We start from the raw sequence: 13,945 nt of genomic DNA, 5'->3' as shown, positions 1-13,945 counted from the left end.
AAAACTATTAAAATTTCCCAATTTTTATACCCTCCACCACCATCAGTGATGATAGAGGGTATATATAACTTTGTCATTCCGTGTGTAACACCAAGAAATATTCATCTGAGACCCAACAAATATATTCTGGGTCCTTATCAAATTCTGAGTCGATTTAGCTATGTCCGTCTGTCCGTCTGTCTGTGTAAAACACGATCACGATAAAACGAAACAATAGAATTTAACCAAATTCACCCAAAATGTTCTTTGTTTTCCTAAGTTGTTTGATATTGAAAATGGGCAAAATCGGTGCACAACGGGAAAAGTTATGAATCAAAATTTGAAACAACCTCGAAAAAATGAGCATTTTTTACACATTCTGATGTAATTTTCGCGAAAACTATGCAAGATAATTCCATAAAAATTGGCATACATTCGTTTCCACACAAGAGCTTAATCTCTGCGTAAAATCGCCAGAATCGGTCCACAATTTCATATACCTCCCATACAAAATTACATATTCCCGGAAATTTGGTTTTTTGTTAATAACTTCCGTTGTAATGTCGATGTCTTCACCAAATTTTAGAAAATAAAATTTTATGACAATAAAGTTTATTCAGAGGAAAAATTTTTTGGATGGGTCCATAATTGGTCATAGCTTCCATACAAGGTCCCCTCCCGAAAATCACTTTAACGCGCATAACTCATTACTAAATTAAGATATCGATATAAAATTTTGTACAAGTGTTGCTCTTATATACAGAAATATTACAATGAAAGATTTTTTTGATCGGTCCATATTTGGTCATAGCTCCCATACAAGGTCCCCTCCCAAAAATCATTTAAATGCACATAACTTATTATTAAATTAAAATATCCATATAAAATTTGGTGCAAGCATTGTTCTCACATAAAGAAATATTACCACATCTATTCCGATCGGTCCATAATTGGTCATAGCTCCCATACAAAGTCCTTTTACGAAAATCTCTTAAACGCACATTACATATTACCAAATTAAGCTATTGATACATAATTTGCCAAAAATATTAGTTAGTTTTGTATACTTCTATTTCTCCTATACTAGGTCTAGCCCCTAAAAGCGCTTGGAATTGTAATAGATTTAACTTTTGGGATTTTTTTCTATTAAAGACATGAGAAAACTTATTTCTACAAATATTTGATCAATTAGAAAAGTAATAACATAGAATTAGCTGGTGGAGGGTATTTAAGATTCGGCACAGCCGAATATAGCACTCTAATTTGTTTTTTTTTTTTTTTTTTTGAGATGGATAGAGAAACATCAACTTTTCTAATATTTAAAAGGTATTTACATACCCTACTAGGCCCACAAATTGTAGAATAACACCTAAAGTTTATACAAATTCATTCACTTTTCGAAATTTTTATCACACCGTATTGTTATTAGGTAAAAATACCTACATAAGTACAATTAGTTTATAAAAAATTAACATTTACCGATATATTCGAACCCTTATGAAATGTAACATCTTTCGTTGTTGTAGCTGTTTCCTCACTTTCGTTTGATTTACTAGACTTAGACGCCTGTTCTCTGGTAACTTTTGATTTCATTAGATACTTTCTTACCACACACTGTATATCCCATACAAAATCTCCACGCTGTGCTTCATCGATATCTTCCATTTGAGACACAACTAAATCTCCAACCCAATCATATTTTCCACTTGTCTTCTTATTACTATTATTATCATTATCATTAATCTCTACGTTTTCGGTTTTTGGCGTTGTCTTATTCTCTTCATAAATAGTTTCATTGGTTTTAGAAGCCTCTTCGTATTGAGTGTCATCGACATTAAGCACATCTTCCTTTTTATAAATTTCCATTAGCAAAGAATTATCTTCGTTGTCGTCGTAATTAAATGTTTCTTCATCGGAAAAAGTATTGGTCTCGTCATGAGATGTGGGCTAAAAACGAAACAGTTATTAATAAACTCGTAAAAAAAATATAAAAATAACCGATAATAAATAAAATTATGCTAGAAAAACATGAGGTTTATATCCATCCAACCATCCATCCATCTATTTATCTATCTATCTATCTATCTATCTATCTATCTATCTATCTATCTATCTATCTATCTATCTATCTATCTATCTATCTATCTATCTATCTATTTATCTATGTATCTATCTATCTATCTATCTATCTATCTATCTATCTATCTATCTATCTATCTATCTATCTATCTATCTATCTATCTATCTATCTATCTATGTATCTATCTATCTATCTATCTATTTATTTATTTATTTATTTATTTATTTATTTACATATTTATCTATCTATCTATCTATCTATCTATCTATCTATCTATCTATCTATCTATCTATCTATCTATCTAGATTAGTTTAACTGCATATTATAAAATAATAATAAAATAACTTACAGCTTCCTTATTATTTATTGACGTAACGCATGTTGTATGCTTCTCCAGAAATGATAACTTATGATAGCACCACAACTTCGGTTCATACACTTTCCCATGGACTCGTGCCAATGACAACATACGATTTTCACGAGCATATTGAGTGCGTAATACTTTCATCTTTCGCCGTATATCACCAATTTGTATAGCCGGTTTATCCTTTTGCATTTCATGTAGAATATATTCACATATTTCGTCCTTAATGTGACGATTATAGTAGAATTTGTTTTTATTGTTGTATAAACATTCATGTTCCTTTAGAAGTTCTATGAATTTCTCTATCATATCCCTTGTCCAAAAAAGCCATTTGCTATATAATAAAATAACTGCTATCTAAAACAAGTATACTTATTAATATTTTTATTTTAAAAACTTACCGTTTAGTAAATTGTTTATCGGACATTATTGGCTGAGGGCAATATTGTCGTCGAGGGCAATATTGATTTTTCGTATAATTTTTCACAATGAAATAGTTTCCGTCAATAATAAACAATTGAAAGCAAGTTTCTTCTTCTTGTTAGGACAAGTTGTTGCCAACACAAGTGAATTGATAACACGTATATCGTATTTTAGAGTGGCCAGTTATGTAGTTTGAAAAGTATTGATATTATATGCTTTTATAAATAATGGTATTCATAAATTGTTTGAATATTAACTGGAGCCTTTTTATATGAAATATAGAGATTTCTTTGAGAGATCATACTATTAGATCTTCAAAAGTACTGTGTACTTCGGAGTCTTATTTGAATCTTCCAAAAACTCAAATTATTCAATTTATATCTAATTATAATTTATGTCGTATCGTTGTATGTCATAAAAATTTTTAAAATAAAATTTGCAGCAAAAACAAATTAATAATATAAATTTACGACATACAGCACAAATTTTTAACATGGTATAGGTATGGTCGGCCATGTTTCGATTTTTAACATGGTGTAGGTCGGCTATATTTTCATACTTTTTGAAATTTTTATTTTTTCTCGATTATTCGAATGACAACCCTTGTATATGTACATTTATTTTTTATAATTTTTTCACACTGCGTAACGAGAGATTTATGATTATGTAAATAAAAATGCAATTTTCAATAATTTTCATATTATTTTATAAAACTTAAACTTTTCTAAAAGAAACAATTAACTTATTTATTAAAAATTTTAATTAATTTAATTTAAAACAACTTGTGCGTTCTTAATTCTATGATTTACACAAAACTTACATTAATTACAGTTGGTTTTTGTTTATTATTGACAGATATTGATGCTGAAGAGGTTTCTTCAGTTGTTTGCTCTCTACTTTTCAAAATATATTTACGTACTAGACATTGTACATCCCAGGCGAAATCGGCATGATATTTTGGTGAGATTTCTTTCAATTTTGTTGTAACTAAATTACCTAGAGATACACCTATCATATCAGTTTTTACATTTATTGCTTTATTCTTTGATTTCGGGCTATATTTGTTGATGGCAGATATTTCAGTTACTTTAAATTCTGTTATATTATCGGAGTCAATACTGTTTGTTGTTGGTAGTTCTATGTTTTTTGTATCGTCAGTTATAGATGTATTTGCACATTCATACTCCACCATGTTTGTTACGTTTAGATCTGTTTCATCATAATCACAATACTCTTCGTTAATACAGCTTGTTGTTGTGGGTTGTTTGTTTTCTGATTCGTCACCCACGGAAATATTTACACATTCATATTCCATGGTGTTTTGTGTGTTTTTAGTGTCCATAATTAATACCGTTTGCATTTCTTGATCACCATCGAAAACTTGTTGAACTTCTTCAAATTCCAATAATTCTATGTGATCATTATTAGAAGTTTCTTTCGCTTGCTGTTTAGAGGACATATTATTCCCTATCTAGAGATATAATTAAAAATGTTTGCTTTTTACTTACACACTTCTTTTAAAGAACACACTTACTTGGTTATCATTCTCAACAGATAACTCCTTTAAATTAGAATTTGAATTCACACCATATCTGTCCTTATATAACTTAGTCAACATATCAAAACACCACCATTTTGAAGTCAATTTTTCATTGTTATTTGTTCGCTTCTTCTTCTTCAAACGATCCAATTCATTTAAATAACATCTTCGTAGATGTACTATTTTATCATAAACATGTTTTATATTAATTTTTGGATCAACTTTTTTCATTTCTTTCTGCAGTTTACATAAAGCTTTTCTTCTCAATACTCGGTGTTTAAAGTCACTATAGTTGGGATCCAAAAGTATTTGATATCCTTCAAGGACATTTATAAAAATCTTAGTAACAACTGGATCCCATCTATATTTTCTGCAATACAAAAATATTTTATTTTTTTTTTATAAATAAACATACAGTGAATCAATTAAGTAATTTGCCTATGTAAAATTTTATACATTTTAAGAAAAAACTTTATCTGAACAATTATTTTTTAGCAAAATAAAGCAATTTGTTTGTTGTATTTTTTTTAAAGAATATCTTATTTTTTAATTTTCTACTATAAAAAGTAAAATTATTATATTAATTAACGAGATTTTTGATAAAATGTGAACGTATTGTTAATTTTTTGGGTCAATAAAGTATTTTGCTTTTTTATTTTTTGTTCATTTTTTTAATATTGCTGCATTATTATATAAAATTTAATATTTTTATTAATCCTATATATTAAAATAACATTTTTTAGATATTTTATTAGTGGAACGACTAAATTTGGAAATTTCTTAATCGATTTATTATCCTATATACCTATGAGAATTTATCAATATTTGACTTAACATGAAATCTATCGTTTCTTTCATTAAATTTCGAAAATAATAAGTAATTTTGAATTGGATACATGATATATTAGATAATCAATTGATTTGGACCTAGAACAAATGTTTTGTGAGGTATAAATCTATATATTATAACAAAAATAATCCGGGTTTTTGTTCATTTTGTATTGATAAACAAAAACTACATTACGGAAATTCCATCTATTTGGGGAGTATTGTGTAAATTTTATTTAGAATTGTATAATATTGATTCTTATTCAATAAATCTAACATTAAGTACCATCCTAGCCACTCTAAGTATGGGGACATAGAACTATTAAATGCTAAAATCTTGATTTTCAACCTCATATTTTAAATTCTTTTATTTTATGAATAAGATACAGCAGGCGTATTTGGATCTAGATAGTTATTCTTGATTTGGGTTCTTAATATATATAAGTGTATGTATTAGGTGAAAAATATTGTTTTTGTTGACTTTACGGTATGATAACCACCTCTTTTTTATAATATCTAAATTAGGTATTTTTCCTGTACTAAACGACAGTTCCTTTTACATTGGTGCCAATCAACCTAATGTCTGTTTAGAGGTCTAAATTTAAACATAGTCTTCCTCCTAGTTCCTATATATATTTTGAAAAAGATAAATCAGGAGTCCAAAAGTTTTCCTTGGATACAAGTCGCCTCCCTTTGGCAGTTAAAGATTTTGAAAGAGCACTCAGTACGTTTTTTGTAATAATTCTTTGGAACATTTCATCTATTACTCTATTTTATATTTTTTAATGTTATTGATTAAACATTTCATAATTATATTTTATTGATTTACACTTGTTCTAGAAATCTAAACTAATTTTTTATATCGAAATTGCCTCATTATTATCCTTTAAACATTTTAAAGCAAATAACATCACATTTTCACCCAACAAGAATATGATTTTTGCAAATCGCAATTGAAAAATATTTAACACTCTTCCTTTTAACAATAAAACAATAAATAATTAAAAAATAATTTGAAAAACCCAATGAAATTAACCGAAATTCTCAATATGCAAAATACTTTATTGACATGAAAATTCTGATGAATAATTATAAAATGCAACAACAAATGCACCAAAATTTGTATTTTAATATTTTTTCTAATTTTTCCCATTTTACACAATCTCTATTTTTAATTGGAAAACATATATTTACTTTTTACCTGTTTTTTTCGAATTTTATTTATGAACAAAAAACAAAATTCTCTTAAAAAAGGTAGGCAAAAACCTTAGTTGATTCACTGTATATAGTAGAAAAATAAGTATTGTTTACTTACGTTTCAGATTTATATTTGTCTAAAATTGTTGTAAGGTATAGATGAAAGTCATCACTCTCATTATCACTATTTTCCGAATGATTTTCTTCTGCAATAGTATTTTCCTCATTTGAATCCTAAAAGGAAAGTAATAAACACCTGAATTGTTATCCCATGATTTTAGCCAGAAAATTATTAAACTTTTAATATAGTAAAACAATCTACAAGTTTCCAACTTACAGTATCATCTGTTGGCCAACATGTTAGATGTTCACGCAAAAATTGCAACTTCTCAAAACACCACAATTGAGGAACATAGCCAGCTCCAGCTGCATCAGCAAATGTTACCTCTTCACTAAATTGAGCACGAATAACTTTGATTTTATCATGTATATCCACTAATTCCAAAGTGGGTAAAAATTTACGCATTTGTGTTAGCATACTTTTCAAGACATTTTCCTTGATCATTTTATTATTATAATCTTGATGGCGTTTGTCGTACAAACATGTATTCTCCCTATAAAGGTCTATAAACATTTCGAGCATTTTACGATTCCAAAACAGTTGTTTGCTAAAATAAGTTTTATATATATGTAAAATAATGTATTCGTTAGAAATATAAGATTTTTACCTATTTTGTGCATAATCATGCATATTTAATTATTTTTCTTTTAAAACAAATGTAATATTAAACTTTTACGCCAAACTATTGATAATAAATATTGCAACAATTCTGCTTTTTTATTTACTGCAAATCACATAGAAATGTTAGCACAATACAAATTATTCATTCACTTATGAATGAGATTGCGAGTAGGATTCTATAGTAAAAATAAATAGTCGACCTTATGCAATTTTTAAACGGTTGACTTTTCACTTTTTTAAATTTTAAATTTCCAACTTCGTTAATATATTTAAAATTTCAAAAGGCATCTATATATATAAAAGAGTACCGTTACTGACTGACTGATTCATCATCGCACTGCCCAAACGGCTGAACCTAGAATCATGAAATTTTGACAGTAGATGTGTTTTTGGTTATGTAGATCCACTAAGGAGGGATTTTTAAAAATTTGCACATTTACGGGTAAAAAGGGAAAAAACGGGTAAAACAGGTTTTCTTAAATATCTTACATAATATTAGTCATACAAGAAAATTTGTAAATGCACCTGTATCTACTCTTAAAATGAGCAGATGGGTGTCTGGTACTTTTTTGAAATTCGTATTTTTAAGGAGTAAAAATGTGTTACAAAGGTGATTTTGGTGCCTTTTTCAGCCCTTTATAACTTTTAAACTAATTAACATAATCGAAATTTTCTAAATATTTTGGATACATATCTCAAAATTATGAGACACCTGTTTCGTACTTTTTTAAAATTCAGTCCTTTTTGGATGTAAAAGGGAGAAAACTGTATTTATGGTACTTTTTTTTAGCACATTAAGAAAACTTTTTCAGTTTATTGAATTATTCCTATTAAATTACGAACTAACTCTGTAATATTTATTGAAATAAAATTTTTGCTATTTCACTGGGTAAAAAAGTACCAAAAAGGGGAAAAACGGGAAATTAAATTTTAATCAAACTCAATGAGTTTGAAACTTTTACAAAATTTCAAAAAGTAGTTTATTTACTCACACAAAATAAGCTTTTGGTATATTATTTTGGAATTTGAGTACTAAGGCCTATATAGGACCAAATTCGAGTAAATTGTTTGGTACGTTTTTTAAAGCACAATTTTTCTGGAATAAATGAATGCAGATTTGAATCGTTTGAGTTTTATCTGTGATATATATGTAGATTTAAATACGGAACATTTTGTAAACTTAATTCTCGAAAAAGTATACTTCTAAGCGAAAAGGGGAAACATTGTGCTCTTTTTATTAGTACTTTCCACTTAGGTAAACTTTATTCCACTTTTGGTACTTTTTCTTCCTTCAAATGATACTCTATGTATGTTCTTTAATATGAACTAAAAACACATGATTATTAAACATACACAGTCCTCATTGAATAAGATCCTTTAAGTGACAACTTTTTAGTACTTTTTATCTCATAAAATGTACTTTTTAATTTTCTAAAATATTCAACCTAGGAACATTAATTTTAACATACATGGTCTTGACTGAATAATATACTGGAAGTGGAAACTATTTGGTACTTTTCTATTATTAAAATGGATTCTTTATAACGGTTAACCGGAACACACGGTCGTTATTAAATGAGAAGTTATTGAAAGAGATCTTTGTACTTTTTCGTTTTTCCGATGGTACTTTTTGATATTTTTACGATATTGAACATAGTTAGGGTAGCGAAGCACCCAGGGTATGCTAGTTGTTCATAATTAGCTTGATTAATTTTAAGTTATAAAAATATGTCTTATTCTAGCAACTTTGGTTAAATGAAAATGCTTTATTAAAAACTATATTTCAATATAGAAATGTCCGGTTATATTAAACAAATATTAACTTTAACGAATAGCTAATTTATAAAGGTTTAACTTAAATACGATAAATTAAAAAAATACTAATTTACACAAAACTAAGATTAAATGAAACATTAGAAGTACGTGGTAGAACAATATTCCGTGATGTACTCGGTTTTGAGTTGGTATTAGTAGTGTCGTCAGATGTATTTGATGCAGATGTTTCACCATCACCTGTTTTACTTTTTACAATGTACTTCCGAATTAAACATTGAACATCCCAAGCAAATTCGGTATGATATTTTCGTGATATCTCTGACATTTGTGATACAACTAATTCGCCAAGCCAATCATATTTCGCATCTTTATCGACGTTTGTTGTTGTTCTTTTATTTTTTTCCTGTTTCATATGATTTTCTGTTATTTCAAATTTAGTTATTTCATTAAAATCCATTACATTATCACAATAGTCTTTAGGCAGACATCTTTTCTTGGTCGGTTGTATATCTTCTGTATTGTATTCAAAAGTATTTACACACTCATAGTCTATAGTTGTATCATTATTTTGTGTAAAACCCATAGCTTCAATGTTGACAGATTCTTTTTCATAGTCCTCTTCGTTTTCTATTTCATGATGAATTTCTTCGAATTCTAACAATTCGTTACTAGTCGTGTTATCTATATTAAATGATTCGTTCGATACTTGGCTAGTATCATTCTGAGAATGTAATAAACAAGAAATAATTTATATTATTAATATTATTGTTTAATAAAATGTGTGTATATATTATTTACCATATCATCAATATTTCGTTTAAAACGTGGTGTTTTAGGTTTTACGTCTCTATATAAATTGTCCAGCAAGTCATAGCACCACAGTTTTGGTGTATATGATTCATTTCTTTTTTGTGCATTTTTTAAACTATGCAGTTCTTTTAAATACTGATTTCGTATACATCTTATTTTACCACGAATTTCTGTTAAAGTGATTTCTGGATGAAGATTTTTCATAATTCTTAGTAGTTTATTATATGCAGCGTACCTAATCTGTTGCTTTGAATAGTCTTTGTGTTTAGGATCGTATAAAACTCTATACCTTTCCAGCTGTTTAATAAAAAGTATAAGACTTTCTCGTTCCCATTTAAATCTTCTTTCAATTTTGCCACTATTTCCAACAAATATAACGAAAAAACAAAATCATAATAAGTTATATACAGTGAGTAATTTAAACATTTATTATTATCTTACCGTTTCTTTTTTGTATTAAGCTCCGTGTATAGTGAAACTTCCGAAGCGTCACTTTGATAATCAGCATTTTCATTTTGAATTTCTTCATAAAAAATAGGCTCTTCCTTTGTATCCTAAAAAATAGAATATTGATGATACTAGTTAGTAATGTATAATTTAATTTATACTTTCTATACACTTCTTATTATTTGCTATACCTCCTAATAGTCCTATCTATTGACTTCATTTTAAAGGATTAAACTGCGTTGAGATGACTTAAACTAAAATATGAAACTTTAAATTAAAAGTCCTAAGATGTCTTGAAAACAAGAAAAGCTGAAGCTGTTAGATAGATATTTTAGTCCAGTAAACGTCTAGGAGCTATGTGAAAATATTTTTTATACTTCTAACATCGCTACTACATACAGTTGCGTTCAAAATAATAGGAGTGAAAATTTTGAAAAATGTAGAATATAAATTTTTTAGTGAAAGATTTAGATTTTTAATTAAATGTTTTTATAATTTTTTTATTTAACTTGTTCTCTAATTTTTATAATCGTTATTTTAAATATGGAAGCAATTTATATAAAAATATATATATATATTTTTTTAAATTTATATACAAAATCTATTGTTCAAAATAATAGGAGTATTTGATTTAAGTTCAACTATTTTTAAAATAAGAACAAAAACGAAAGCACTTTCATCTAAAATATTAATAACTAGCTATACCCAGTGTGCTTCGCTACCCTCATCGTAATGGAATAAAATAAATATCATTATTGTAAATGTATATATATCTGCAATATCAAAAATTCCCCTTTTAGAGAACTCTTTAAGTTTGATTTTATGATTCTAGTCTCAATATCACAGAAAATTAGAAAAAAGTATTAGTAAGAGAACAAAAAAGTACCAATTTTCGTTCGATTGGGATACTGCATGTTTAATTTTATGTTTATATATTCAATATTTTAGAAAGCTCTAAAAGTACCAGTACCAGTGAAGTACGAAAAAGTACCAAAGGACCTATTTTATTTAATTTCATGTTCCTAAGTTCAATATTATAGAAAATTCAAAAAGTACCAGAAAATATTCCAGTTTAAATTTTCATTCACTCAAGTCCCTGATTGCTTTTATAGATTCTAATTAACTCCGGGCTCTACATGCTTAATTTCACGTTTCTAGGTTCAATATTATACAAAAATCCAAAAAGTACCTTTTGAAGAACGAAAAGGTTTCAAAAAGTCCCCTTTTATATGTTCTCACTTAATCCAGGCTCTACATACTTAATTTCATGTTTCTAGGTTCAATATTATAAAAAATTCAAAAAGTACCTTTTGATGAACGAAAAGTCCCCTTTTTACTCGGGCTCTACATGCTTAATTTCATGTTTCTAGGTTAAATTTTATAGAAAACTCAAAAAGTACCTTTTGTAGAATGAAACTGTACCAAAAAGTCTGCTTTTATAGATTCTTATTTACTCCGGGCTCTTCATGCTTAATTTCATGTTTCTAGGTTCAATATTATACAAAAATCCAAAAAGTACCTTTTGAAGAACGAAAAAGTACCAAAAGTCCTCTTTTATAGGTTCTCACTTAATCCATCCTCTACATACTTAATTTCATGTTTCTAGGTTCAATATTATACAAAAATCCAAAAAGTACTTTTTGAAGAACGAAAAAGTACCAAAAAGTCCCCTTTTATAGATTCTCATTTACTTCGGGCTCTACATACTTAATTTCATGTTTCTAGGTTCAATATTATAGGAAATTTAAAAAGTACCTTTTGAAGAACGGAAAAGTACCAAAAAGTCCCCTTTTATAGATTCTCATTTACTCCGGGCTCTACATGCTTAATTTCATTTTTCTAGGTTAAATTTTATAGAAAACTCAAAAAAATACCTTTTGTAGAATGTACCAAAAAGTCCGCTTTTATAGATTCTCGTTTACAACGTGCTCTACATGCTTAATTTCATGTTTCTAGGTTCAATATTATAGAAAATTAAAAAAGTACCAGTCGAAGTACGAAAAAGTACCTATTTAGATGATGTAACATTTGTTCCCTAATAATTAGTTCCAAAACTTTTGAACAGACTGACAAAATACTGATAGGACGATAGTCCGAACAATTCCTAGGAATCTTAACTTGCTGATTTTAAATAGCGATCTTCTCGAAAGCATTTCTAATAGAATTATTGCAGATTCGGATCTCGCCGATATCTGGGGTCCTCTAAAAACTGATTTCAACAGACAGACAGACGGACATAGTTTAATCGACTCCGCTATCTATAAGGATCTAGAATATATATACTTTATAGGGACGGAAAATTATATTATAGAAATTACAAACGGAATGTCAAACTTATATATACCCTTTCAAGAAGGTGAAGGCTATAACTATAAGAGCTTCCCATAAACGCTTATCATTTTTTTGTAATTAATGCCATTAGAGCGCCCCAAATTAGTGAAAGTAAGCCAAATTTTAGTTATTAAACTCCGTGATCAATATTCAGTTCGTTCAGATTAATTTTTAAACAAATCTTTAAAAAAAAATTAATTTCAGACCATAAAGCATATAGTGAAACCCATATAGTTTGCCAAGTAACACATTTAGAGGTGGTTTCATAAATGGATGAATTTTTAATGCATGAATACAACAAATTATATTTTTAAATCTAAATGAATTCAGAAAATATATTGGCATTCCATTAATCGAAAAATATTAAGCTCTAACCAACTTTCAAGGAAGTTGTATAATAGGAATGATTTATGATGGGTCTTGACAAAAAGGGTATAGTCTAATAAATTGTAAAATGGTATCGTACCCCAAATGTTGAAGGTACACATATTAGCCCAAGATATGCTCTCATATTCCCAATAAACAAATGGCGGTGTTGTCGTATAAAAACATTTTTGATTCGAAATTGGTGGAAGCTCGTTCCATAGGAAGTAGGCCATTACTTGGTTATCGACTAACTGATTCTAAAGCAAAACGTTAAAAGACCTTTTCAGGCGTTCTGAATAAATAACTGCATATTTTTTGATAATCGGCCACGATATGTGTCATCAAGCCCCTCAAAACCGTTGTCGGAAAGACATTAAGTTCCGGAGGCTCATATATCCAAATTCTAAATAAAATCTTTACAAAAATGACTGATATTGTACTGCCACACATTAATCTATATATATAAAATACTAACGTTACTGACTGACTGACTGACTGATTGACTGATTCATCATCGCACACCCTAAACGGTTAAAGCTTAAGAGCTGAAATTTAGACAGGGGGTTGGTCTCCCACCAAATAGATCCACTAAGACGGGATTTTTGGAAATTCGAATGTTTAGGGGGTAAAAAAGGGTAAAAACGGGTAAAATCGGTAACCTCATATCTCCTAAACTAGAAAAGATACAAAAATAGTTTAAAGCTTATCGTCGTTCATTTAAAAAATAAGCGGACAGGTGTCTGGTACTTTTTTCAATTTCGGCCCCTTTAGGGAATAAACGGGTAAAAACTGTATTTTGGTACTTTTTTTGCACCCCATGTATCTTTTAAACCAGTGAACATTCAAACAATATTTTTGACTCCTTCATAACTTGACGAAAAAATAAAAATATAAATTTAGTACTTTTTGGTTATTCGGATGTTTAAGGGTACCAAAAATAGGTACAATTTTCACGTACCTATTTTTGGTACTTTTTTCATAAAACATTGATTTTGGTTTATTAACTTATACATATAAATACGTAATAACGGGCTCCCACTACGATGTTGCAACATTTTGGAA

At 28.3% G+C, this 13,945-nt stretch overlaps 3 protein-coding genes across 3 annotated transcripts in view; all 3 read right to left on the bottom strand.

Annotated features, from left to right (window-relative positions):
• Positions 1–1,193: 1,193 nt before the first annotated feature.
• Positions 1,194–2,980, bottom strand: LOC111682718. The gene is made up of 3 exons (XM_023444713.2): positions 2,825–2,980; positions 2,409–2,757; positions 1,194–1,926 (listed from the first exon to the last, which is right to left on the bottom strand). The coding sequence occupies exons 1-3, from the start codon at positions 2,848–2,850 to the stop codon at positions 1,438–1,440; spliced, it is 864 nt and encodes a 287-aa protein (XP_023300481.2). The 5' UTR covers positions 2,851–2,980; the 3' UTR covers positions 1,194–1,437.
• Positions 2,981–3,535: 555 nt separating this feature from the next.
• Positions 3,536–7,253, bottom strand: LOC111682714. Its single transcript, XM_023444709.2, has 5 exons — positions 7,140–7,253; positions 6,749–7,079; positions 6,530–6,645; positions 4,381–4,756; positions 3,536–4,317 (listed from the first exon to the last, which is right to left on the bottom strand). Exons 1-5 carry the CDS (start codon positions 7,160–7,162, stop codon positions 3,652–3,654), a joined length of 1,512 nt encoding a protein of 503 aa, XP_023300477.2. The 5' UTR covers positions 7,163–7,253; the 3' UTR covers positions 3,536–3,651.
• A 1,677-nt stretch (positions 7,254–8,930) lies between these two features.
• Positions 8,931–13,945, bottom strand: part of LOC111682708 — a 13,898-nt gene continuing 8,883 nt past the window's right edge. The window contains exons 8-10 of the mRNA XM_046950566.1: positions 10,181–10,293; positions 9,728–10,097; positions 8,931–9,650 (exon numbers count right to left, since the gene is read on the bottom strand). Of these exons, the coding sequence (XP_046806522.1) occupies positions 9,039–9,650; positions 9,728–10,097; positions 10,181–10,293 (1,095 nt within the window). The 3' untranslated portion in view covers positions 8,931–9,038. The remainder of the gene's footprint in view (positions 9,651–9,727; positions 10,098–10,180; positions 10,294–13,945) is intronic.

This window comes from Lucilia cuprina, chromosome 4 (assembly GCF_022045245.1).
Source record: "Lucilia cuprina isolate Lc7/37 chromosome 4, ASM2204524v1, whole genome shotgun sequence".
Lineage (NCBI taxonomy): Eukaryota > Metazoa > Arthropoda > Insecta > Diptera > Calliphoridae > Lucilia > Lucilia cuprina.
This window is presented reverse-complemented; position numbering and strand designations above follow the sequence as displayed.

Excerpts from the sequence above, each read along its gene's own strand:
- LOC111682714 (XM_023444709.2), bottom strand. The coding sequence starts at position 7,162 with ATGCATGATTATGCACAAAATAG. Across the intron at positions 6,646-6,748 it reads GTTGGCCAACAGATGATACT|GATTCAAATGAGGAAAATAC; the intron begins GTAAGTTGGAAA and ends CTTTCCTTTTAG. Across the intron at positions 4,757-6,529 it reads GACAAATATAAATCTGAAAC|AAAATATAGATGGGATCCAG; the intron begins GTAAGTAAACAA and ends TTTGTATTGCAG.
- LOC111682718 (XM_023444713.2), bottom strand. The coding sequence starts at position 2,850 with ATGTCCGATAAACAATTTACTAAACG. Across the intron at positions 2,758-2,824 it reads GATAAACAATTTACTAAACG|CAAATGGCTTTTTTGGACAA; the intron begins GTAAGTTTTTAA and ends TTTATTATATAG. Across the intron at positions 1,927-2,408 it reads CAATAAATAATAAGGAAGCT|CCCACATCTCATGACGAGAC; the intron begins GTAAGTTATTTT and ends TTTCGTTTTTAG.